Source organism: Scardinius erythrophthalmus, assembly GCF_964197995.2.
Source record: "Scardinius erythrophthalmus genome assembly, chromosome: 19".
Classification (NCBI taxonomy): Eukaryota; Metazoa; Chordata; class Actinopteri; order Cypriniformes; family Leuciscidae; genus Scardinius; species Scardinius erythrophthalmus.
The window spans coordinates 13,167,981-13,191,405 of record NC_138239.1 but is presented as its reverse complement, the minus strand read 5'-3'; the positions used below and the strand labels follow the sequence as shown (position 1 = coordinate 13,191,405).

Here is a 23,425-nt window from a genome sequence, read left to right as displayed (position 1 = left end):
AGAGAGAGAGAGAGAGAGAGAGAGAGAGAGAGAGAGAGAGAGAGAGAGAGAGAGAGAGAGAGAGAGAGAGAGAGAGAGAGAGAGAGAGAGAGAGAGAGAGAGAGAGAGAGAGAACGAAAGAGCTGGAAAGAGTTAGATATGCAGAGATAAGCAGTAAAAGAAAATTTCATGAAATGTATCTGTCGTTGTCAATAAAGCCACTAGACTGGGGATGCACACATTAATTCAATAAACATGCATTAACAACACAAAGTCAACTGTTATCCATTAATGCCAATGCAAATAGAATGTTGCAGCCTTGCAAATTATGATGTTCAAACAAAACCCCTGGTTTCACAGACAATAATTAAGCCTAGTCCCAGACTAAAATGCATATTTGAGCTGTTTTAACTGCAAGAAACTTGCACTGACGTATCTTAAAATATGTCAGTGCCATTGTTTTGTCTCAAGATGCACACCAGTAATGTTTTTTTAAGGCACGTTTATAAAAGCTACTTAAATGCCCTAATTGAACTAAGGCCTACACCTGGCTTAATTTAAGCCCTGTCTGTGAAACCGGGCCTAAATGTCTACAAAAATGTACTAAATGGAAACCCAATTTGCAATATAAGCTAATATTCAATTATCTTGAATGTACAAATACTCATTTGGGCTTTAAAAAGACCTCTATTCCTAAAACTGACCACAAAAAACACTCTATTAGTTCAGTCCATAATAATGATAAAACGCCCACCAAGGTCTCTTTGAACAGAAATCCATTTTGCTCCAAGAGTACCTGTGTCCAGCCACTGTGTTCCACTTACTCTCTTGATTTGATAGTGAAAGCAGCAAACTTTTCAGTGTCAAATAGTATTTTAAACCAACAACTTACTTAAGTCCCATGTCATCAGGCCCATGAAAACTAATCTTTCAGTAGTAATAGCTCCTATAAAAGTGGACAGAGCCATTGATATAGAGGCAAGTAAACAGGCAACAAATCCTTTGCTTGGCTCAGGTGGGCAATGAAGCAAACAAAAAGCTAGAAATGGGATCGGGCCCTGGGTGGAGCACACTGGACCATGACTAAAATAGGCCAGAGTTCATAGGTCAAGGTCTTTACGAGAGCTGCCCCCCTCCCATCCACAAGATGGATAGCTTTGTATACTACTCGGTTTAAGATTAAATTCCCAGCAATTACAAACACTTTTAAATAAGCTTGTAACAAACAAGAAATCGTTTTTTGTTTCTTCATGTTTAAATCAATTCATTAAAACATTTTATAATCAAATAAATAAGGAAAAAACAAACAAAGTCTTGTTTTTTTACTGGTATATATATATATATATATATACACACTGGTATATATCTATACATTAGATTTTAGAATAGATTTTATGACTACATCATTTTATGTATAATCTAATAGAAATCTATAAAATAAATCAGAACAAAAAAATATATATAAAACATTTTTCACTTGCTTTTTTTTTTTGTCCTTATTTTACAGATCTATATTTTCATGTATATTATTATCTCATATATATCTCTCTGTATTGACTGGGTGAGTCTTGTTTTAATGGATGAAACTGCTTCTCTATAATAATAGTCAGGTAGATTGAACTGCCTCAGACAGTCTCAGCCCTACAGAAATTGAAATAATCAAAACCAAAGTCACAACCAAAGTCGTCACATTTGATTACCGATCACACTACACAGCCATGTTTGAATAAATGCACGGTCATGTTTTTATCATCAGAAAGATGCTCCCTGCAGGAAGGAAATGTCATTTTATGTTTCAGTGAGTGTAAGTACAGTACACTATAGACAAAAGAAAAGTGCATTCAAGGGGATTTGTGTGACAATAAAATTCACAAACCCAAACAACACTGTGACAAGCAAATCCCAGGAGACTTGTAGTCTCATTCACTCTCAAACCACCATTAATAACAACAACACAGTAATTCTGGCACTGGTGAGCTCCAGAAATCAAAGTCTTGCTTAATCTTGGCAACACAGAGCCATTCTACTTTTTGCAAATGTTTCAAGTCCTACGTTCCTCTCTTGCAAAGGGATTTTTAGAGCGGAAGTAAACACCTCAGAAATACAACTACGGTGTAACATTGCCCAGGAGGATTTAAATTAGGTTTTTTTTCATGGCCTCTAGGCAATATCTATATGACAACAACACAACAGCCGCAAAACAAAAACAGTCTGACTCAATAGAGAGATGAAGGCGTAACCGACAGATGAATGGTAAAACGATAAAAAGAAGCAAGTTTGTGCTTACGGTGGACGTTCACAGCCAAAGCGAGATAACAGAGAGCAACGTGGCTTGATTTATTTTCTCTTCAGCTCTTTTCAAAATTGGATGGCAAACACTCCCTATTCCATTAACTACAGTCCATATGATTTTTGGCAAATAAAACTGTGTGGTAGCATCTGTGCGCCTGATACAGTGGAGGAGAAACTGCAAACGCAAATGATACGTTTTATTATTTGTCGCCATCAAATAGGCCCTTGCATCTGCTTCTCTGGCACCGTATCCGCAAACACAGCGCCCGTGTGAGATGGGAGAGACCTCAATCAAATGTAAGCTAAGCCTTTCTTCAGGACATGAAACAGAGTACTCCTCTAGCTGATATTATGTCTGCCAGAGAAAACAGGAGAAGATGAAGGGGGAAGAAAGGAAATGCAAAATAGGAGGACGATGGAAAATAACATGAATTACCTGATTATAATAATAAGCAGCAGGCGTACGTACACGGTGTACTTATAGCTTGCATGATAATCCCATCATGCATGGTAGTGTAAGTTTCTAATGAAGTCATATAGAGTTGAAGCATAATCAGATTTTTAAGCTTTGTATAAATGCGATGAATAAAAAATTATTCACGATTATATTTGGAGGGGACCAAAAAAAGAGTTTGCGTTTCCACTGGTCACCCAGTCAGAAGTTCTGCAGATTGTTTGGAGAGTAGAGAAAAAGGAGAGCCATGATGAAACAGTGGGTACGCAGGTGATATATCCCTGCACACTAGCAGTGGGGCCGGCAGCACTAAACGCCCTTCTGCATGGGGCAGAGGAGCCTCAACTTCATCAAACCCCTCGCAGGATCAGCCCCCTTCTTAATGGATTACTGCTGTCTCAGTGGAACCACACTGCAAATAATGATAGAACACCTGCAGATTAAACCATCTTACACAATACTCAATTCATTACCTTTTTCCCCAGATAAAGGCCAGCTAATAAAAATATGATTTTCTCTTGCAGCAGAAAAGTCACACCTTTATCCTTTAAGGGAAACAAAAGGAGAGGAGGAAGGTGATATCATCCAAATGCAATAGCGGCCATCATTGCAATTACACGGTCGGAGTAAAAGGAAACGTGTGGCATTTTAGAGTGAAGATTTCAACAGAAATATGATACTTGAATGGGGTTTCACTATGTGGCTAAACTGACATTTTTTGGATAATATAGGAGTGTTACATTTCAAATATAGCATATTAATCAGCACTTTTGTTTTTACAAGTTTTCATATATTTGTACCAGCACAGAATCTTTCAGTCAACAGATATGAAATATCCAAGATTAAAACATAAATAAATAAATGTTGCACTATTTTGAGAAGCATCAATACAGACTATGAAAACACCCCTCAACCTTGATGCCTTTGGCAGTGACAACCAATTCAAAGTGATTCACATAATCAGTAAAGTGTGATCTAGAGAAGTGAAACCAATGTGAAGAATGCAGTGGTGTTCTGATGCAGGGCAAAACTGGGTCACCTGGCTGCATGTAAACATGTGGGCTCCCAACAGCTCTCTCCAGGTGACACCTCATCACCGTGCTGCTAGAATGATGGCTTACACCCGTCTGGCTTGTCAAAACACTGTTTCGCAGGCAATTACCATGGTGGCCAGCCCACCACCGGGTTCGGATGGATGGGCGACACAGCCAAAGGGTCACTCCTCTGCCCATATTTCTAACGCTCTGCTCTGGTGTGGCGGGACAGCAAATTGGCTGGCGTCTGTCAGCGGTTATCTGTATTGCCGGGAACTCACAAGACGTCTTGTATCTTGCCTAGATCACATCCAGACAGAATATCTGAAAACAGAGAGAAGTGTTTTGTGAACAGATGAGATGTCAGTTATCTCAAAGGATCTGTTCAAAATCATGTTATGTTGAAAAAACAGGATGTTCTCTCGCAGTAAGAATTTATCAAGTGTGTACAGTATATGTATTTACTATATGTACCAAGGACTTAAATAAACAAATATATATAGCCTTCAATTTGCTTCAATTTGAAAAAAAAAAAGACTAGGTTTGTAGTTAGTTCGCAGAAACTAAATAAATACACATTAAAATACATTTTATGGTAAAGTCTGCAAAAGTAAAGTACTTTGTGATATACTTATGACACATTAAATATATATTATAAATGTGACTGCATAATGAGTCTGATGAGTCTGCATAAATTAAACTAGTTGTAATGGGTGTGTCAGTAAACAGGACATAACCTAAAAACACGAATAATTATATTCAAACAAACATTAATTTGCCCAACGTATAAAGTTTGGTTATTTGATACAAAAATTACGTTTACCAAGTTAGAACAGAGCTGTTTTCCACATGATAAAGCCTCCAGTTCACTCAAATCAGTTCCATAGACTGTAAAAAATAGATCAGTTCCCGCTCATTAGAATGGACTCGTGCACTTCACTTCCTTCACACTGCGCGTGACTGACGAGCACTCGCTCTCCCCGCGCGCACATGGACCTTTCCGTTGTCATGGACACCTTTAAACTTCCGGAAACATGGCGAGACTTGTGAAACTTTACTCTCAAGTTGATAACGTCAAAATACAATATTTCATCAGAAACAGGTAAATAAAGCAAATTATTCAGTTCTCTACATTTGAAAACTGTTTTGTTGTGTTGTATCAGTCGATGCAGGCGGGAAAGAAGTTCCTTCTTCACAGCTGTTTTTTAGATAAGAATAACAAAGACACATACTGGAGATAAAATAACACATTAATAAGGTGAACTCACTGAAAGCCTCTCATGTGTTACAGGATTGCGGAGGAAAACAGACAGAAAGAGAATGAGGCTGCAGTCAGAATTCAGAGCTGGTTCCGGGGCTGCCAGGTGAGGGCATACCTCAGGTAAGACAGCTTTTGTGATCTCATTTTCACCTGACAATATGATCAGTTTGTCAGCGTGTGCAAACAAAGAATTAACTCTTTCAGCTCAGGTTTACTTATTTATTTGTTTGTTTGTTTGTTTAGAGGGAAAATAAGAGGCAGGTTTCAGTTAATTCCCGTTTATTTATTCATTCATTCATACATTCATTCTATTTTATGTAAGTTATTTATTTAATTATTTATTTTTAAAGTAACCGTTATACAACCTGAGGACAGTCAATTTAAATAGAGTGCAACAATTTTGTCCGGAATTAAAAATCCCATTCATTTTCTCCTTAAGGGAGTTGATTTTTAACATTAGCCCTCATTATTTGAACTTATTTTTTAAATACCAGGCGGTAATCACATTTAACAGTGGAATTCTTGGTGAAAAACTACCAATGTTTCTGCCAAAGGAAATCTCCACCAATCAGGAAATCCCATGAAGCGCTGCAAATGATGAAATCAAGTCAACATCCCTATGCCATCAAAAATCATCATGAAATAAAACATTTTAACAATTTTTATCTTTTATGGAGTAATGTAGTATTATAAGTTATTTATCCCTCCACAGTATTATTTGTTAAAAATGCATGTGCCCTCGTAATCTTTAATCAAAATAGCTTCCCCTCCCTCTTGCAGCGACATCTCTTCTCTTCTCTGATGATGTGTTTACTGGAGCGAGGGCAGGACAACCTGTCACTCACTTGAGTTCACAGCAATAGCAAACCACAACCATCCAATCAATTCCTGATGGACAAAATCAAGTCCCACCCTACATTTTTTTTCCCTGTTCGAGAAGCTGTTTCACTCGGATATACGTCACAATAGGGAAGATAAGACTATTGCAACTTAAATTTTACATTTACAGTACATTTATGCATTCGGCAATTTCATGCCGACTTTAAATATTTTTGCATGTGTATGCATACTGTTTCTTTTTACATAATCAACATATTTAAAGGAGAACTTGGTAACTTTTTTAACTTAATAAAACTGTCTAGAAATCATTTGGATGGTTAAACAACCTGTTCTGGTGATATTGGTGACTTTCCCCACTCCCCCCAGCGTTCCCAGGCGGAAAACCAACCTTGCAACTTGGGGACTACCGTCCCGGCAAAATAGAAATTGGAAGTCTCGTGAGAAGCGAGAACGAGAACGAGAACGAGCGCGAAACACGAATCGCTTTACGGCAATTCAACATAAACACACACGCATGTATGATGTATTACCAGATTACCCACCTCGGTAGACATAGCTCCACACAATACAGTTGGCTTGCTCCGATCAAAACAAATGCACATGAGCAGCGGTAGAGAGAGGGAGGAGGCCGCCGCAAGTGAGTTTTTTACGACCGTGTTGTGAAATATACGCCCCCCCACAGCTGTAGGGGGAGCTCGTGGGGAAAACATGCGACAACAAAAGGGAAAATCAGCGAAGAAGTGAGTAGAGTTCGCTAGAGTTGCCGAGTTCTCCTTTAAATCAATCATTTTACATTTATCCATTGTTTTTATTTTATGTTATTTGCAGCCATTAAGTCTTTTACCTTTGTCTTTATGTCTGATTTTAAACTTCAGTTTGTAATATTATGATTCAGCTTGTAGCTGGTAACTCTTTAGTGAAGAATTGAAAAAAAGATCCCTTTGGGAAAAATGTTTCCGGATCAAGGCCACTAATAAAGTTGATGGGCACTGTTGCACTCTATAGGCGTGACACTTTTGGGATCCATATTGTATAGGGTAGACAGATGTCTTAATGAGGACAGGCGTATGATTCTATATTCTCAGCATATACCTGTAAGTGGTTTCTGAAGCCTAAATCTAATGCATTTGGTCTTTAAATGCAAGAATTAGCCAGTGCACAGGGCGCTACAGTGTGTAACCTCAACATATTTCTGTGCAGTGAGCAGACAAACTCCCAGACAGTAGGTTAATCTAGATTACTTTAGTTAATTGATCAATGTGTTAAGTGGCTAATTAAGCGCAATCTAGGCTTCTTGAGTGCGGCTCCAGGGTTGCTACCGTCCCTATACACATTGATTTTTTTGAGTTATAAATGGCCTTTTGGAAATTGATGGCCATGTTGAGTTCAGAGTTGCCATAGACATGCATTTAGAGGGTGGTTAATGATGAATGCAAATGTACAGTTGTCCAAGAAAGACCTACCCTGGACAGGCAGAGAGAAAAAAAAAGGGACTTTTTGATTGAATCAGTTTGAAAAAAGGAATGAAGTTTTGATTTAGGCTAATCAGTTTGAAAGTACAGAAGTATAATTACACCTTGTTGTGTGTTGTTTTATTTTTCAGTCACCTGCATAAAAATGCAACATTAATACAAAAAATATGGCGTGGTTTCACTGCTCAGGTGCTTTTCAGACAAAGGGTAAAGGTAAGTTGTGGAGACATGTAATATTGATTATGTTATGATAACCCTCATTAACATTTAGCAGTTAACAGGCATGCCATGACTTATATACATATGGCATAAGTTTGTAATTTGACAATTTGTATTGATTTCCAATGGAATGCTTTTATCTCGTCCATGTTTTAAAAGTGCTGACATATTAGTGCTCATTTTCCCTTCTTCATTTTTAAATAAAACCTAAGGGTTTCGTGGTAATATATTTTACATAAGACTTAATTGATCAGGAAAATGTTGTTGTCTCTTTTTTTTCTTTTTGTTTGCTGTATGTTCAATCATGACCTACAATTGGTTGCCTAATATTTTGTCTTTCTAAAATGTACAGTTACAGTATTGTTTTTTTTTCTTTTTTTTTTTTTTTTACAAAACTTCCAGGAAATCCAGTAAGTGTAATATGGAAAATTCTGCATGAGATGAGGAGTGAGACAATAAATCATGGCCTCTTATTAAATCTTTTCTTTAAAAAAGGAAGAAGGCTTATTTTGCGTCTGATTTCTTGTCATTTGTAATCAAAAATATGTCTTTCCTTTACCATCATATAGAGCAGTTCATTTTTTATTGTGTCCCCATTGAGTGAATCATTTGTGTCTTGTGAATATTCCTCACCATGTTTAGTCGGTCCACCCTCGGCTGCATTCCATTGATTATCAAACTCAGCAAAGAGCATTTTACCTTCATACATCTCCATTAGTTACCAGCCTGACTTTCATAGATTTTCCTAGCCATGTCTGCATTATGTATTAAGAACAGGCACTTCCCTTCGATACAAAGTATGACTTGCCAGTCCACCCTCTTATCTGCTGCTGCTTCTCCATGACTTTTATGTATTATGTATAAAGAGGATTTTATTCCTCGCATGTTAGGAAAACATCAGAGGGCCCAGTCACAATGTAATGCTATCTCCCTCTCTTCACAGACAGCATATTTTATCATGAAGATGAATTTCTACAATAAGATGGCTGTCAAGGTAAATATTTCTCTTGCTGTTTAGTCAGTGAAAAGTCAGTGGGTCACACATTTGATTTGAATAAAAACCTGTAAACAGATTTTACTGGTGTTTGATAACTGCATTGAAATCTAAAGTGAAAGTGGTTCACAAAATCAAAGTATGCTTAAATATATTAAAGGTTTTTGAGTGTTTTTAAAATTACTTTTTATATATTTTTTACATGTGACATGTTTCTATAGCTATTATATATATTTACAATATATAAATATAATATACAGAGATATTTACTTGAATTGAATTTTGTACTTTTAATACTTTAATCCAGCAAAGATGCATTAAATTGTTCAAAAGTGACAGTAAAGACCTTTACATTGTTTTCTATTTTAAATAAATGCTGTTCTTTTGAACTTTCTATGCATCAGAGAATCCTGAAAAAGATGTATCAGGGTTTCCACAAAATATGCAGCTCAACTTGTCTTAACATTGATAATAAGACATTTTCTTGAGCACTAAATCAGCATATTAGAATGATTTCTGGAGGATCATGTGACATTAAAATCAGGAGTAATGATGCAGAAAATTCCATTTTAAAATATATTGAAATAGAAAACAGTTATTTTAAATTGTAATCATATTTCACAATATTTCTGTTTTTACTGTATATTTGATCAAATAAATGCCTTGGTGAGCATTCTTAACTTAACCATACTCTGGCAAGTTAACTGAAGTCAAATCCAAATATGAAAGAATTTGCTATCATATTTTCTCATCTTTTATAAGGCCTAAGTTACAAAAAGGTAGCAATATCAATCTTGCATGTTCTGTTTCACAGCCTATAAATCAAACACGTTTATATATGAGTGATACATTGGCACTTTTATAGAGCTATTGGTATGTATAGAAGCTTTAGTTTTACAATTGTTTTTCCATGAGGTGAAACTTTTAAAGAATTTTATAAGTCTTACAAAATTTCATAGCTTATTGAAGGATGTTGCATTTCTGTGGAGGATAGCATATTTTTACTGTGATGATTGGACATCACAAGAAATTTGAACCAAGAAAGTGATTTATACGCAAATATTTTGTGTCAAATCTAGGGCCCACCCTGCATTCTTCACTACCACTTTGGTTATGTGAGTCTAATTTGAAACATGAAGCTTGACCTGTTCTCAGGGGTCACAGAATATGAGAGTAAAGGTCCTGTCACCACTTAGACACAAACAGAAGTTGCTCAACAGGACAGACAGCTTTTATAGTCCTTGTAAAAGATAGAGTGCTATGTCCGGGAAGCACCGGTAATGTAAAAATCTGCTGAAGGAAAAAAAAGAAAGGGCGACTGTGAAAACAGTCAATGAAGGATCAGTTTCAAGCATAGACTGGGTGTGTTGGATGGAAAAGTTAAAGTTTGGAAAGCTTCATGGGAATGTATGCATGATGTTTTCTAATGAATGTCACTTTATACAATTGTGGTCATAAGTTTACATAGGCCTACTCCTTGCAGAATCTGCAAGAAAACAAGGTCATTGCTCCTCCTAACCCTTGCCCAATAAAGCTGAAAACAACAACCATTGAAGCTTCAGTGTTGCACTTCTTTTTAGTCATTTCCTTTATCCTATAAAGTGTTTATCACACTCTTTACCAAAAGCCTTTTAATAGAAATCAGTGTTTACAAGGGAGGCCGGATTTGTATTAGATCTAATTGAGCAATATGCATCATTGATTTTACTAGTCTAAGAGGTCACAAAGAACTCAGAATCCAAGCTTGCAATTACTTTATTTAAAATTATCTATTGACTACTGATCAATGGCAATTCTTGTTTTGTTTAGTTTTTGCCTTATTATTTTTTTCTCTTTTACCTGCTATTGTTTAAGCACCTAATTAGCCTGAAGGACATCTGTCCTTTTTGTTTTGGGTCCTCAGTGGTGCTGTCATCACGGTGGCACTAGCTAGCACTCTCATTCTTCATGGAGTGACAATGACTGCAAGCTCGAAAGAGACAGGGAACTTCTTTAATTTGCTCTGACTTTGATTTGTCTTTTAACTTCTAAATACTTTTTGTAATTCCAAATAAAACTACATTTCCTACTTTTTATCAGCCATACAGTGGAATAGTAAAGGCAACAAAATAATAATCAGGTACATGTATTCATAATCAGAACTCACTCTTTTGCAGATACAGCAGAGATGGCGGGGCTATTGTGTGAGGAAGTATGTACACAATTATTATGCACGCAAGAGATATTTGGAGGGATTGACAAGGAAGAATGAGCACATCAGGTAAGAAGAATTAAAATTACATTCTTATCTACACTGCTCCAAATAAAACACATAGCATTACGTTAAACTAGTGTTCACAGATGACCATTGTCTGAAATTCTTGCAAAGACAAAGGAATGTCATGCCTTTAACGGCATGTTTGAGACATATACATTAGCAGCATGTCATGCATAAATCGCCTCTGGTTACTTGAAAATGAATAACTTTATGAAATTTAAAATTAGCCTCTGATTTGCGTGTGCCCCCACATTTATAAAAAAAAAATCATGCTTCGGGGGCCGAAGGAAGATGCCATCTTTTACTTTTGATAAAAACAAAGTCACTTTTTTTAATGTGACCAATATATTTTGTGGGAAAATATCTTAAGGGTTTAGCTAAAATTAAATGTAAATCTGTTAAGTGCTCCTTGGATCACTGACTCCCAACACCCTGCCCCCTCCCTCCGTCTCCCTACTCCAGCCTCTCTTTAAGTGGGAATGTTCTCTTTTAATGGGGTTTCTCACCTTTGAATCACGTTAACACATTGCATTTCTCTATAAAAACACTGGACCATCATGTACTACACTGTCTTAAATGTTGGAAACTTTTAACCGTTTCGGGGGTGGCCAAAATGTAGTGTGATTGTCATGATCAACCATTTATGAGTTTTACAGTGTGCAGTTGATTGACAACTGATTAACAAAAGTCTAAAATTCAGTCTGTAAATTTTAACTTTTTGTATAATGAAAATGTTAACTTAATTTCATATGGGCAGATAAAAAATTATATTGGCTCATTTGATAATCTCAGAAATTCCCAAATATTGTCAGATTAATCCACCTGTTTAGTATTAAACAAAGTCAAAGTTGCTTCTTGTTGTGTAAAAAAACATAGAAATAGTCAGTCTTGTCTCAGTAAGTTTTGGATATCTGTCCAGCTGTGTTTTACTAAAAACATCACATTTTTTAATTGTCTGTACTTTCTCTCTCTCTCATTCTCTTCCTCTCTCTCTATCCGTCGGTAGACCCTGTCTGTTGGTGCATTAATTAGTTGTTTATGGAATGCTTCTGAGGTCATGATGAATCAGTCATAGATGTGAAGTGAAAGATCACTGCGCTGATTCTGACAATCTGTTCCACGTTGGGCTCAGGATCACCCACTGACTGATTAGTCACCCCTCAAAGGTCTCAGTGCCAGGATTTTAATCCGTACAGCTCCGGCGCTTGAATAAATTATTCAAAATTTTCCTAATGGTTCCCATTTAGCACAAGCAGACCAACCCGGCATGCCAATGATAGGAGGCCAGCGACTGCCCATGTCAGGACGGCCCCTCTCTTTCATTCTCTCTCTCCCTGCCAGCGGTGAAGGATCCCCCTCCTCCCAATGCAAAACGATCTGTGTCGTTTCATTAGCTCTAGCCTGATGACAAGGCCCGCTATGTTCCAGTGTCCATCTTCATTCAGTTGTCCTTCTCTGCATACCTTAATGAAGTCAAGACCTGAGTTCACCGCGGCAATTCCACAGCAAGAGTTTGTGCAATGTAACAATTTATCACTTGTCAAGAAGACACTTAAAGTTCCAGCACTTAATAAGGGCTTCCTCTGGGCTTGAGTAATTAGAACTGAGCGGCTTGCATATTTACTAAATGTGGAGTGTCATTGCCACCATGGCCTATTGCCTGCATGAATTATTTCTCTATCTGTAATAAACAGCTGGGTAATTATTACTGCCATAATCAGATAAATTTCTCTCTGTAATGTTTGAGCATGGCAAATCTTTAACTCTTTGGAAGCACAGGGGGAATTTATGGACTCCCATTGCTCAGGCTACTTTTTCCGCTCTCGTGTCCCTTTCAAGGACATCTGTGAAACTCACTCCTTAACTGCAGGCCTTATTAATTTTTTTTTTTTCTTTATAAACATTTCATAGTATTTAGGGCAGGTCTTTTATCAAAGCAAGACTCCAAAATACACAGGCCATGCTATGCATATGCTTAATCACACAAATTACTGCATTCATTACAGAGAAGGATACCAAATCCCATTTTATGGGCAAATTGATCTTGATGTTTTCCACCTTAAAAGCATTTAAATTCCCTAATTAATCATATTTTGTTGTTTATTGTGTGTGTGTTTTCATTTATTTATTTTTTAACTCATAGTAGGTGGCTTTTGCTGGTCTTTGCATATGTTTTAATTAAACTACAGTAAGTAAAAATTTGAGAATGTATAGATAATACTGAAATTCCATTATGACAAATGTCAAAAAGCACTCTGGTAATTATACTTCATATGCGGCTTCATATTCATATACTTCATATGCTAGCATATTGAAAAAATAACAAGTAAAAAAAAAACTGATGGAGGTAAGCGATATTTGGAAAACGCTGTTTGGAAGTTAGTTGGACCGACACACGAACAAACAACAACAAATGTGTCTAGCCAATCAGCATTAGGGGGCGTATGACGGTGGAGGAGAGAGAATGAGCAAGAGGGAGATTTGAAGAAAGATTGCAGAAATAGAGATGAGACACAATACAAAAGAGAAAAGCTCAGTAGATATATATTAGAATATATTAGATAATATTAGAAAAGCTTTCCAGCGCTGGAGAGAGCTAAGAGCTATTTTTGTTGTGCTTCTGCTATGATAAACAGACATCCACTGTTGGATTGCGTGCGTAACTCAGGCCAGCTAGTGAGAGTCACGCTTACGATTGCTAGAGAATGCAGTGTTTAGCGTCAATGTTAGTGCACTCGCCTCGCATGCCCGTGATCGGGGTTCGATGCTGACTCCGCGCAGGCCGGTTAGGATTGGAGGGTGACTTTTGGAGGCGGAGCAATGAAGAGAGGGGTGTGTTTGTTTGGGTTGATTTCAAATATCAACAATGTCCAACAGCGTTTTTTTAAATATTGCTTACACCACCTTTAAGGTAACTAAAAGGATAGACTGAAGTCTGCTGTAAACATCCTGTATTTTTGACTGCATACTACATGCCTTGCTGTTGCTAGGTAAGGGTGATTAGCACCTGGTGGATTGGTGGATTCTACAGTAAGTGGATGCAATTCAGTGGGCCCAGGGTGCTTATAGCGATTGTGTTGTGTAAGGACACACAAAGGTCATCTGTGTTAGCTGCTCCCATGTCTCCCTACTGGCCCATCAACACTAATGAGGTTTATGTGTTACCCCAGCCTTCTCTTAGACACAGATCGAGATCCCCTTCCACGGTTACAAATCTATTTGGCTTTTGTCCACTGCAGTGCAATTAATAATAAGCGAGAGATATAGGTTGGCAAAGGTCACACAGACAGCGTGATGCCAAGCGAAAGAAACCGAAGCTGGTCAGAAAGCGTTTGAACATTGTGACCTCAGATCACAATAGAAAACACACTCACAGCCTAAACTACTCTGCGTATTTGATTTATTTGGTGATTTACTTTTACGGAGAGGAAATGGGAGAGAAAAATCCATCAGGAAAAGTGAGGTAATCAGTATACAGAGCAAAATAATTAACAGGAACTATTTTGTGCATGTTCATTATTATTATTATTTTTTTATTATTTATTATTTTATTATTCCAAACCGTATGCATAGTGCATACCATGCCTAACAATACCCTTTGGTCATGATTCCTAATGTATTATCATACATACAACAGAAATACTGTTTTGCAAAGTTTCACTGGAATCCATACTGTCAAACTATTATTTTGTCAGTAAAGCTGTTCTCTTGAACAATCCACAAGTGTATTGAACATTGTCTTGGGACTAAGACAAGAGTTTACAGAAATACTGTGAGTTGGAAAAACTGTGGGTTTATTTGTACTGTTCTGCTTCTCAGGAGAGACCTAGAGGAATTTGCAGAGCTCCAGAGAAAAGAGAGAGAACGGATCACTCTGGAAAAAGAGGAGCAAAGGAAAACCATCCAGGCTCAAAGACTCCACTTCCTCCTGAGCACTAAACAGGTCAGTGCCGAATCAATGAGATGGACAAGCTTATACAGTATATCCTGCTTACATACTGTATATTTGCATTTATTTGAGGTCACAGAATCAAAAGGAACTGTGCCAGTGTGGAGTATGAAGACCAGGCTCCTAACTGCTGCAATCATTTGCTGATATATATATATTCTTTTCAGAAATCCCTCTGGCTATAATGTGTCTTAATAATTATGATGAAGTGCTCTGGCCGTTGTTGATTCAGCAGCAGTGTGGGGTGTGCAGACATTTCATTTTGCCGCCTCTCCTTCATGCTTTTATGGTCATCACAGCCTCCTGTGGCCACTCCACTCATGCCATGTTCCTGCTCTGGTCACTGGACGCTTAGTGCCAGCCACACCACGAACAGGGCAAGAGGACATTACCGCCAGCTGCCTGCAGTCTGAGGAAGGAAATCAAGAAATAATACACATCAGCTAATGGCTAATGGACAACAGATGCGAGGGACCACATGCTAGTTAAAATATGCTTTAAAAGGAGATAAGGATAAAACATGGGTGTGTGGGCTCTGGGCTGAGATTTTACTGGTTACTGTGTACTTTTTTCCTGTGCCCTATTGAATGAAAATATTTAGAATAGTCAGATTTACAAATTCTTTTGTCAATACAGTAGTACTTTAATCAAATTTATTTGCAAATTTTGAGCCAGGGAAAAGCCATGGACCCCTAGATATTTTTCTAAAATGAAAAGAAAAAAAACAATTATTTTTCTTTTATTATTATTTGAAATGAACTGATGATTGGATAGTACTTTTTTTAATTAAATGTAATATGTTAAAATAATGTTTTAAAGTCCCCCTGTAGTCAATCATTTTATCCCTTAAAACTCATCTTTGATCACAAAAATGGCAAATTTAAAAGTTTTTTTCCATGCTTTAAAATAGCTTAAATATAACTACACCCTTGCCTCATTTAGTACACGCGGTTCTATGAATATGCAAATTAGTCCTGTCTCCGCTCACTCGCACCAGCTCTGAGATCGACTCGTTGAGGATCACACGTTGATGTGATTGGTTAAAAGTTTGGGTCGGTAAGTTTATGTTTTTGAAAGAAGTCTCTTATGCTCATTAGGGCTGCATTTATTTGATCAAAATAAAAATATTACATTTATTTTACATATAATAATTTTTTTCAGGATTCCTTTAATAGAAAATTCAAAAGAACAGCATTCATTTGAACTGTCACTTTTTATCAATTTAATGCATCCTTGGTGAATAAAAGTATTCATAATTGTTTTAATCTTTTTTACCCAAACTTTTGATCAATAGTTTAAATTATATTATATTATAGGGGGGGCCTCTGCATATGTAAACGTTAAAAATATAGCGCATATGACCATGCACATTATTCATCCTAATAAGGACAGTCATTTAAACCACAAACCTCAATCTCAGACTTGTCAGTTGCAGGAATGGTTTAACTCTCTTCTTAGTTTTCTTACTTTCTCTCAGTTTATCTCAAGTCTAACTCTGCTCTCCCCCTCCCTGATTTTCTCATTCTCACTCTGTGTCTCTACGCTGGGCAACTTATGTTCCCACAGTCTGACCTTGTCTCCGTGAAATGGATGGGTCTCCCATGGTTCATCGTTAACCAGAGAAAATTCCGCTGGACAAAAGTGGCTGCGCTGACATAGATGTAGTTCCTCGGTACGAGGGTCAACATCATTGCTCTTTTCCTGTAAGTCCGAGGCAAGTTGGGATTTTGTGGTGTACCCCCCACCATGTGACACCCAAAGCTACACTATACAAACCGGTGCAGGAGCCTTACTGAGGCATACAGTATTACCTGTGAAAGCTATTAGCATATAGTAACAAAGCTTTAAAAAAATCCCGCTGCTAATTAAGCACATATGAGGAAGCGTCTGATTAGAGACTAATTATTCTAGCTGTTATTCCTCAGGCCAAACCAAGAACCACTGAAGTGCTACAGTAAGATCAGACAGCTCATAGTTAGCTAGCAGACATTTACGCTAGCAGACATGACACATGCCAGAGTGATGGATGTGTGTCCATTCAGGGGAGGTGACAAGTATAATTGTTTTGCTGTGGTCGACCGAATAAAGTGGGTTCCTTTTCCTGAAAGCTAAATGTGTTTTGCTGTGGGTTTTGCATGGATACCTATGATAAGAGGTACAATGGAAGCTGTTAGCAGTCCATTGCTAGCAAATGAGTTATTAAAGGGGGCATGAGGATGTGTTTGGAGGTTTGCTCTGCAAAGTTTAAGAGCAGTCATATAGAGAAACAGATTTTCTCTTCATTATGCTAACAGAAGCATAACATTGTTTTGTTCACCTTGCTTATCCAAACAACACCCTTTTTGTGTTTGTGTGCTCATCTTAGTGTCCAGGTGTTTTCAATTCACCGTTCAGAGAAGAGCCTGATGAGATGGAGCTGAGACTGAGAAAAGTAAAACCACTTCTGGCGCGATCAGCTCCCAAAGAGAGGAAGACCCCTAATATAATTCCTGATCTGTCCAATCTGATGCCAAACAGAGAGCGTCTACCACCCATTCACAAAAAGCCACAGGTGAGATCATGCCCAATATTTATTTATTGGATATAGTTCACGTTAAAATTAAAAATCTTTTTCTCACCTTCATGTCATTCTAAAACTGTATGACTTTCTTTCTTCACTGGAACACAAAAGGATGTTCAAGCTTCAGAAGGGGTGCAAAATCATTAAAAAAGCTGTCCATATGACTTGTGTGCCTTATTCCAAAACCTCTACCCCCCGGTTTCACAGACAAGGCTTAAGCTAGTCCCAGACTAAAACGCATGTTTGAACTGTTTTAAATGAAAGCAACTTGCACTGACATGTCTTTAAATACTGTATGTCAGTGCCATTTTTTGTCTTAAGAGTCACACCAGTAATATTTTTTATAAAAGTATCTTAATTGAACTAAGGCCTAATCCTGACTTAACCTAAGCCCTGTCTGTAAAACCAGGCCAATATTATTGAACAAAAAAATATATTACATTGGTTTTACTGGGGTGGAGGAAGTTTTATTTTCAGGTGTCCGGTCACTTATGACCGCGAAGATAACAAGTGAGACTCCCAAATGAGGAGCACCAGAGGGTTAATGAATCAGTAGATCAAGTTTATAAAACCATTCTGAAAGATTAGTTCATGAATCATACTTAACTGATCATAATTAACTGAACTCTCATATGACTTCATAAGACTTGGAATATAGTGCACAAATTGTATGAACCACTTTTGTGATACTTTTATGGTGCTTTTGTCTTGTTCAAAACTTGAAAGCTCCGGTCCCCATTTATGGTAACTGCATGGAAAAGAGCAACCAGGACATTCTATAAAATCTTTATTTTGTCATATGGGTTTGGATTTGGAGTAAATAATGACAGAATTTTTATTTTTGGTGAACTATTGCCATATTGTGCTTAAATTAAGGGAAAGATAAATTTTTATTTTTTCTACATGTAGTTTGTTTAATGTAATGTTGTTAATGGAACTTTTATTTGTCTTTAAGCAAACTCACACAAAAACCTTCATTTATATTCATATATTCATCACCACCCGTTACTAGGATATTATATCAACTTAAAGTATTTGTTGATGTCCCTCCTGACTATTCCAATGAAATGGCCTCAAAAAGATGACTGAGTGTGGTGACAATTAACAAAAGAGATCCTGAGATAACTATGATTAAAGCCAGGATTTATTGCCACTGTGTGATCATTTAGAAAAACTTGCTGTAAAAATTGAATAATATCATTAAACGTGCCTCCCTACTCGCCTGAATACCGCCAAAGCATTTAGACAGTCAGATAACCGGTGATAAGCACACCTGTCAACCAAAGCCCCTTTATTCCATGGATCCCATTAAGGGACTCTCAGCAAAGGAATACCGCAACATGTAAAGGTGCCCCGATAAAGAATATCTTTAAGTACTTCCAAATCTACCATGTCATCTTGTCCAGCTGTGAGGGAGATTTGATGATACGTATTTGCCATTTGTGTTATTTACGGTCCATGACTTTTATGGTAACTGGTTCATATTATTGGTTTCTATTAATGTAAAACATAAGTGAGCAGAAATGAAGCGTGAGTCATTTCTTTTTATTAGAGCCCGAGTTCTTCTCCCTGGGCTGGCTTTTCACTCCAGCTGGGCCCAGTTAGTCTGAATTCATTAAAAAAAACTGCCTCATCTTTCACACAATGTGCAATAGATGAAGATGCATTATTTATCTACATTTTGCCCTTACAAAGACCCCAGAATAAGCACCCACCCTCAAACCTCTCCTCCCCTCCCCTTCCCTCATGCCATCTCTCTCTCTCTCTCTCTCTCTCTCTCTCTCTCTCTCTCTCTCTCTCTCTCTCTCTCTCTCTCTCTCTCTCTCTCTCTCTCTCTCTCTCTCTCTCTCTCTCTCTCTCTCTCTCTCTCTCTCTCTCTCTCCCAATTATTTGTGGACTGAGATGGAGCCCCCTCCCTAGGCATCTCTCCCTGTGTGATAAGCATCTGCGAGTGATAGATTGATTATGTGTATTGTTAGGGGAAGTAAGGGGATTGGTCAGTGCCAGGTGCTGATCTGGTCTTGATAGTATCAAGGGCATGGAATGTTGCGCCAGCATGAATTAAAAGCAGCAATGTCTGAAGGTCACATTTAAACTAACAGCAACCAAAACAATAAGTTATGCATGTGTAGCCACAAGTGTTTTTACGCCAGTTCAAAAGGTATATAGCATAACTTTCTATTTGGGACACTAACCACATCTGAAAACTTGTGTATCAACGTGTAATTTTTTTTGTGTTCAAAATAAATTATGTTTGTGGTACAATACCATACCTGTCCAAAATGAATGCCATACCATGTTAATTCTATTAATTTTGGACCGGTAACATCATGATATTGTTTGCTTACCATAATCATATGCCATGGTTTTTATTTTATACTACAAGGTATAGTGGTACTTTTTATTAGAATTGTTGAATATATCCATAATAATGGTTAAAGTGGTTTGGTGACACGGTTAAGAAGCCAAGTCAAACTTTATTTTTTAGAGCATGTGTAAGCCAACAGAAGTTGACCTAAAGTGCTTTACAATAAAGAAAAAAGAAATATATATATATATATATATATATATATATATATATATATATATATATATATATATATATATATATATATATATATATATACACTCACCTAAAGGATTATTAGGAACACCTGTTCAATTTCTCATTAATGCAATTATCTAATCAATCAATCAATCAATCACATTGCAGTTGCTTCAATGCATTTAGGGGTGTGGTCCTGGTCAAGACAATCTCCTGAACTCCGAACTGAATGTCAGAATGGGAAATAAAAGTGATTTAAGCAATTTTGAGCGTGGCATGGTTGTTGGTGCCAGACGGGCCGGTCTGAGTATTTCACAATCTGCTCAGTTACTGGGATTTTTACGCACAACCATTTCTAGGGTTTACAAAGAATGGTGTGAAAAGGGAAAAACATCCAGTATGTGGCAGTCCTGTGGGCGAAAATGCCTTGTTGATGCTAGAGGTCAGAGGAGAATGGGCCGACTGATTCAAGCTGATAGAAGAGCAACTTTGACTGAAATAACCACTCGTTACAACCGAGGTATGCAGCAAAGCATTTGTGAAGCCACAACACGCACAACCTTGAGGCGGATGGGCTACAACAGCAGAAGACCCCACCGGGTACCACTCATCTCCACTACAAATAGGAAAAAGAGGCTACAATTTGCACGAGCTCACCAAAATTGGACAGTTGAAGACTGGAAAAATGTTGCCTGGTCTGATGAGTCTCGATTTCTGTTGAGACATTCAGATGGTAGAGTCAGAATTTGACGTAAACAGAATGAGAACATGGATCCATCATGCCTTGTTACCACTGTGCAGGCTGGTGGTGGTGGTGTAATGGTGTGGGGGATGTTTTCTTGGCACACTTTAGGCCCCTTAGTGCCAATTGGGCATCGTTTAAATGCCACGGCCTACCTGAGCATTGTTTCTGACCATGTCCATCCCTTTATGACCACCATGTACCCATCCTTTGATGGCTACTTCCAGCAGGATAATGCACCATGTCACAAAGCTCGAATCATTTCAAATTGGTTTCTTGAACATGACAATGAGTTCACTGTACTAAAATGGCCCCCACAGTCACCAGATCTCAACCCAATAGAGCATCTTTGGGATGTGGTGGAACGGGAGCTTTGTGCCCTGGATGTGCATCCCACAAATCTCCATCAACTGCAAGATGCTATCCTATCAATATGGGCCTACATTTCTAAAGAATGCTTTCAGCACCTTGTTGAATCAATGCCATGTAGAATTAAGGCAGTTCTGAAGGCGAAAGGGGGTCAAACACAGTATTAGTATGGTGTTCCTAATAATCCTTTAGGTGAGTGTATATATATATATATATAGTAGCTGCAAAAAAAAAACAATACACCCTTGACAGCTCCAAAACTTCAGATTTCATCATGTGAACAATTGAGAACATATAGACCATACACATATAGATCAGTTAAAATATATTCAGATTATTGTGTACGATATCATATGTATTATTTACACATACATTTGTATTTTATGTTGATTTCATTTTATGAATAAAAGCCATAATTGTCCAGATTGAGAATTTATTGCAGTTCATTTGAATCATTTTAACTGATTTAATTAAATTGTTAGAGATAAATGAACAACAAACTGTAGGAAAAGAATGCCCTCATAAGAGTAAAAATATCCCTGAAAATAAACTACTGGGGTATCATTTATTTTCTTAATAAAAAGACAATTTTGACATGGCTATTCTATGTTAGCATGTATATGTGGTAGTGAAATCTAGAGCGTTTACTTGAAATCTCTACCACCTTGGCCTCTACAGGGCCTTCACTGTATGGTCAACGTATCATTATCAGCTCTGGTCAGGTGTGTTAATGTCTTAGATGAAAAGACTGGGGCTTTCGAGGGTCCATCTGGCCGTCCACAGGGGCCTCATCAATAATGAGGCGGGCGGGTTTGGGCAATAAAACATTTACCTTATCCCCTGTACCTGTCAGGGGCCCTTTCGCCCAGCTCTGGAAGTGCAGCAGCAGCGGCAGCGGCCCCTGGAGCCAAGCCTGCGCGTGGCCACATCCATCACTGCCCTGGAGGAGGCCAGAGAGGAGCTCAAACGCCAGGAGTGGAGGACTCGCGTCATCGACCAGACGTAAGTTACACACACACAAGTGCATGTACACATCCCTAGAAGCTGCACTAGAGATTGTGTGAAATGCTTGTATGTATTGATTTGTAGCAATGGAATATATTCTGTAGCAGTACTTGATAATGAAGTGTAAATTAAGTGTACAAGGTCTCAATAAGATCCAAAAAGTATTTTGACACTTGTAAGTGTGGCTTGAAGGGAAAAATGAAAATTCTGTCATCATTTACTCACCTTCATGGCATCTGTAGAACACAAAAATCATTTTTTAGAGAAAAAAAAAAGTCAGTGGTGTCCTAAACAATGCTGACGTTCATTATATGGACAAAAACAGTGAGGGGGATGTGATCAAAGCCTGGAGTGGAGCAAAAGCACGTTCCTCTCTCCACTCTAAGCACTCTGTAATCACTCCGCTCATTGTCCACTCCGGGTTTTCAGTTACCGCTCACGGAAAGTGCATGTCAGGCTACAGCTGAGCGCTGAGGTAGAACTCTATTTCAGTGACACACTTATAATGCAGGTAGGGCTAGGCGATTATATATCGATATAAAAAATATATCGATATATTTTTGAAATGCGATATGGAATTAGACCATATCGCATCGATATAGTTCAAATTTGCGCTGTGATCCTTGCTCCCCGCGCCCCCGCCCCTCCTCCTCCACTCTGCGTGCGTGTTTAGAGCATTATGTTATGAGAGGCGAATCATGACTACTTCAGAAAACCCAGAACAATAGGAACTACCAGGCAGGCAGTGACATAAGTGTACGCTGAAATAAAGTTTTTCACCTCAGAAAAACTGACTTTCTTGTCCTGTCAGCCGTTATCCTGTTCTCGTAGCGCACACTCAATTGCACGCGCAAAACGGCGGCGCGCGCTGTGTCGCCTCACTGATCAAGTGCAAAAGAAACTACGAGCATGCAACGCCGTTAGGTTGTAAATTACACGAAATAAAAGTAATGCAGGTATGGTTCTCATTCTATTCACCAGGAGCAGTTTCCACGTTTCATTAACAGTTATTGTTAATATTGTGTATTCACCATGGTAACTGTCGTTTCCATATTAACCCCAAAATGCCACTATTTTTCTTTGTGTTATTTTTAATATTTTTAAATGACTGTAGTGGCTCATACCAACATTGTATTAACAAAAACTAGTTTGGGACTGCTATTTAATAGCTTTAGCATAGGCCTAATGTTTATGTATTAGTACTAGTCTTTACTATTAGTCATATTCTTACAATTTATGTTAAGTAAAGGGGAAAAGTAACTTACTTGTGTGTTAACAAATTGTGTGTAAACGTGTTATAATTTGCCTATATATATATATATATATATATATACAGGTGCTGGTCATAAAATTAGAATATCATCAAAAAGTTGATTTATTTCAGTAATTCCGTTAAAAATGTGAAACTTGTATATTATATAGACTCATTACATGCAAAGTGAGATATCTCAAG

General features: G+C 37.7%; 1 protein-coding gene and 1 long non-coding RNA gene across 2 annotated transcripts in view; one reads left to right on the top strand and one right to left on the bottom strand.

Moving 5' to 3' along the window:
* Window positions 1-2,247: 2,247 nt before the first annotated feature.
* LOC308679831 lies at window positions 2,248-4,741 on the bottom strand. Its single transcript, XR_014028856.1, has 4 exons — window positions 4,583-4,741; window positions 3,765-4,083; window positions 2,708-3,137; window positions 2,248-2,626 (listed from the first exon to the last, which is right to left on the bottom strand). It is a non-coding gene; the product is annotated as an uncharacterized lncRNA (long non-coding RNA).
* Window positions 4,643-23,425, top strand: part of spata17 (spermatogenesis associated 17) — a 34,415-nt gene continuing 15,632 nt past the window's right edge. Inside the window, exons 1-8 of the mRNA XM_081347595.1 lie at window positions 4,643-4,861; window positions 5,051-5,140; window positions 7,464-7,545; window positions 8,495-8,545; window positions 10,702-10,805; window positions 14,622-14,745; window positions 17,117-17,302; window positions 21,821-21,969. Of these exons, the coding sequence (XP_081203721.1) occupies window positions 4,794-4,861; window positions 5,051-5,140; window positions 7,464-7,545; window positions 8,495-8,545; window positions 10,702-10,805; window positions 14,622-14,745; window positions 17,117-17,302; window positions 21,821-21,969 (854 nt within the window). The 5' untranslated portion in view covers window positions 4,643-4,793. The remainder of the gene's footprint in view (window positions 4,862-5,050; window positions 5,141-7,463; window positions 7,546-8,494; window positions 8,546-10,701; window positions 10,806-14,621; window positions 14,746-17,116; window positions 17,303-21,820; window positions 21,970-23,425) is intronic.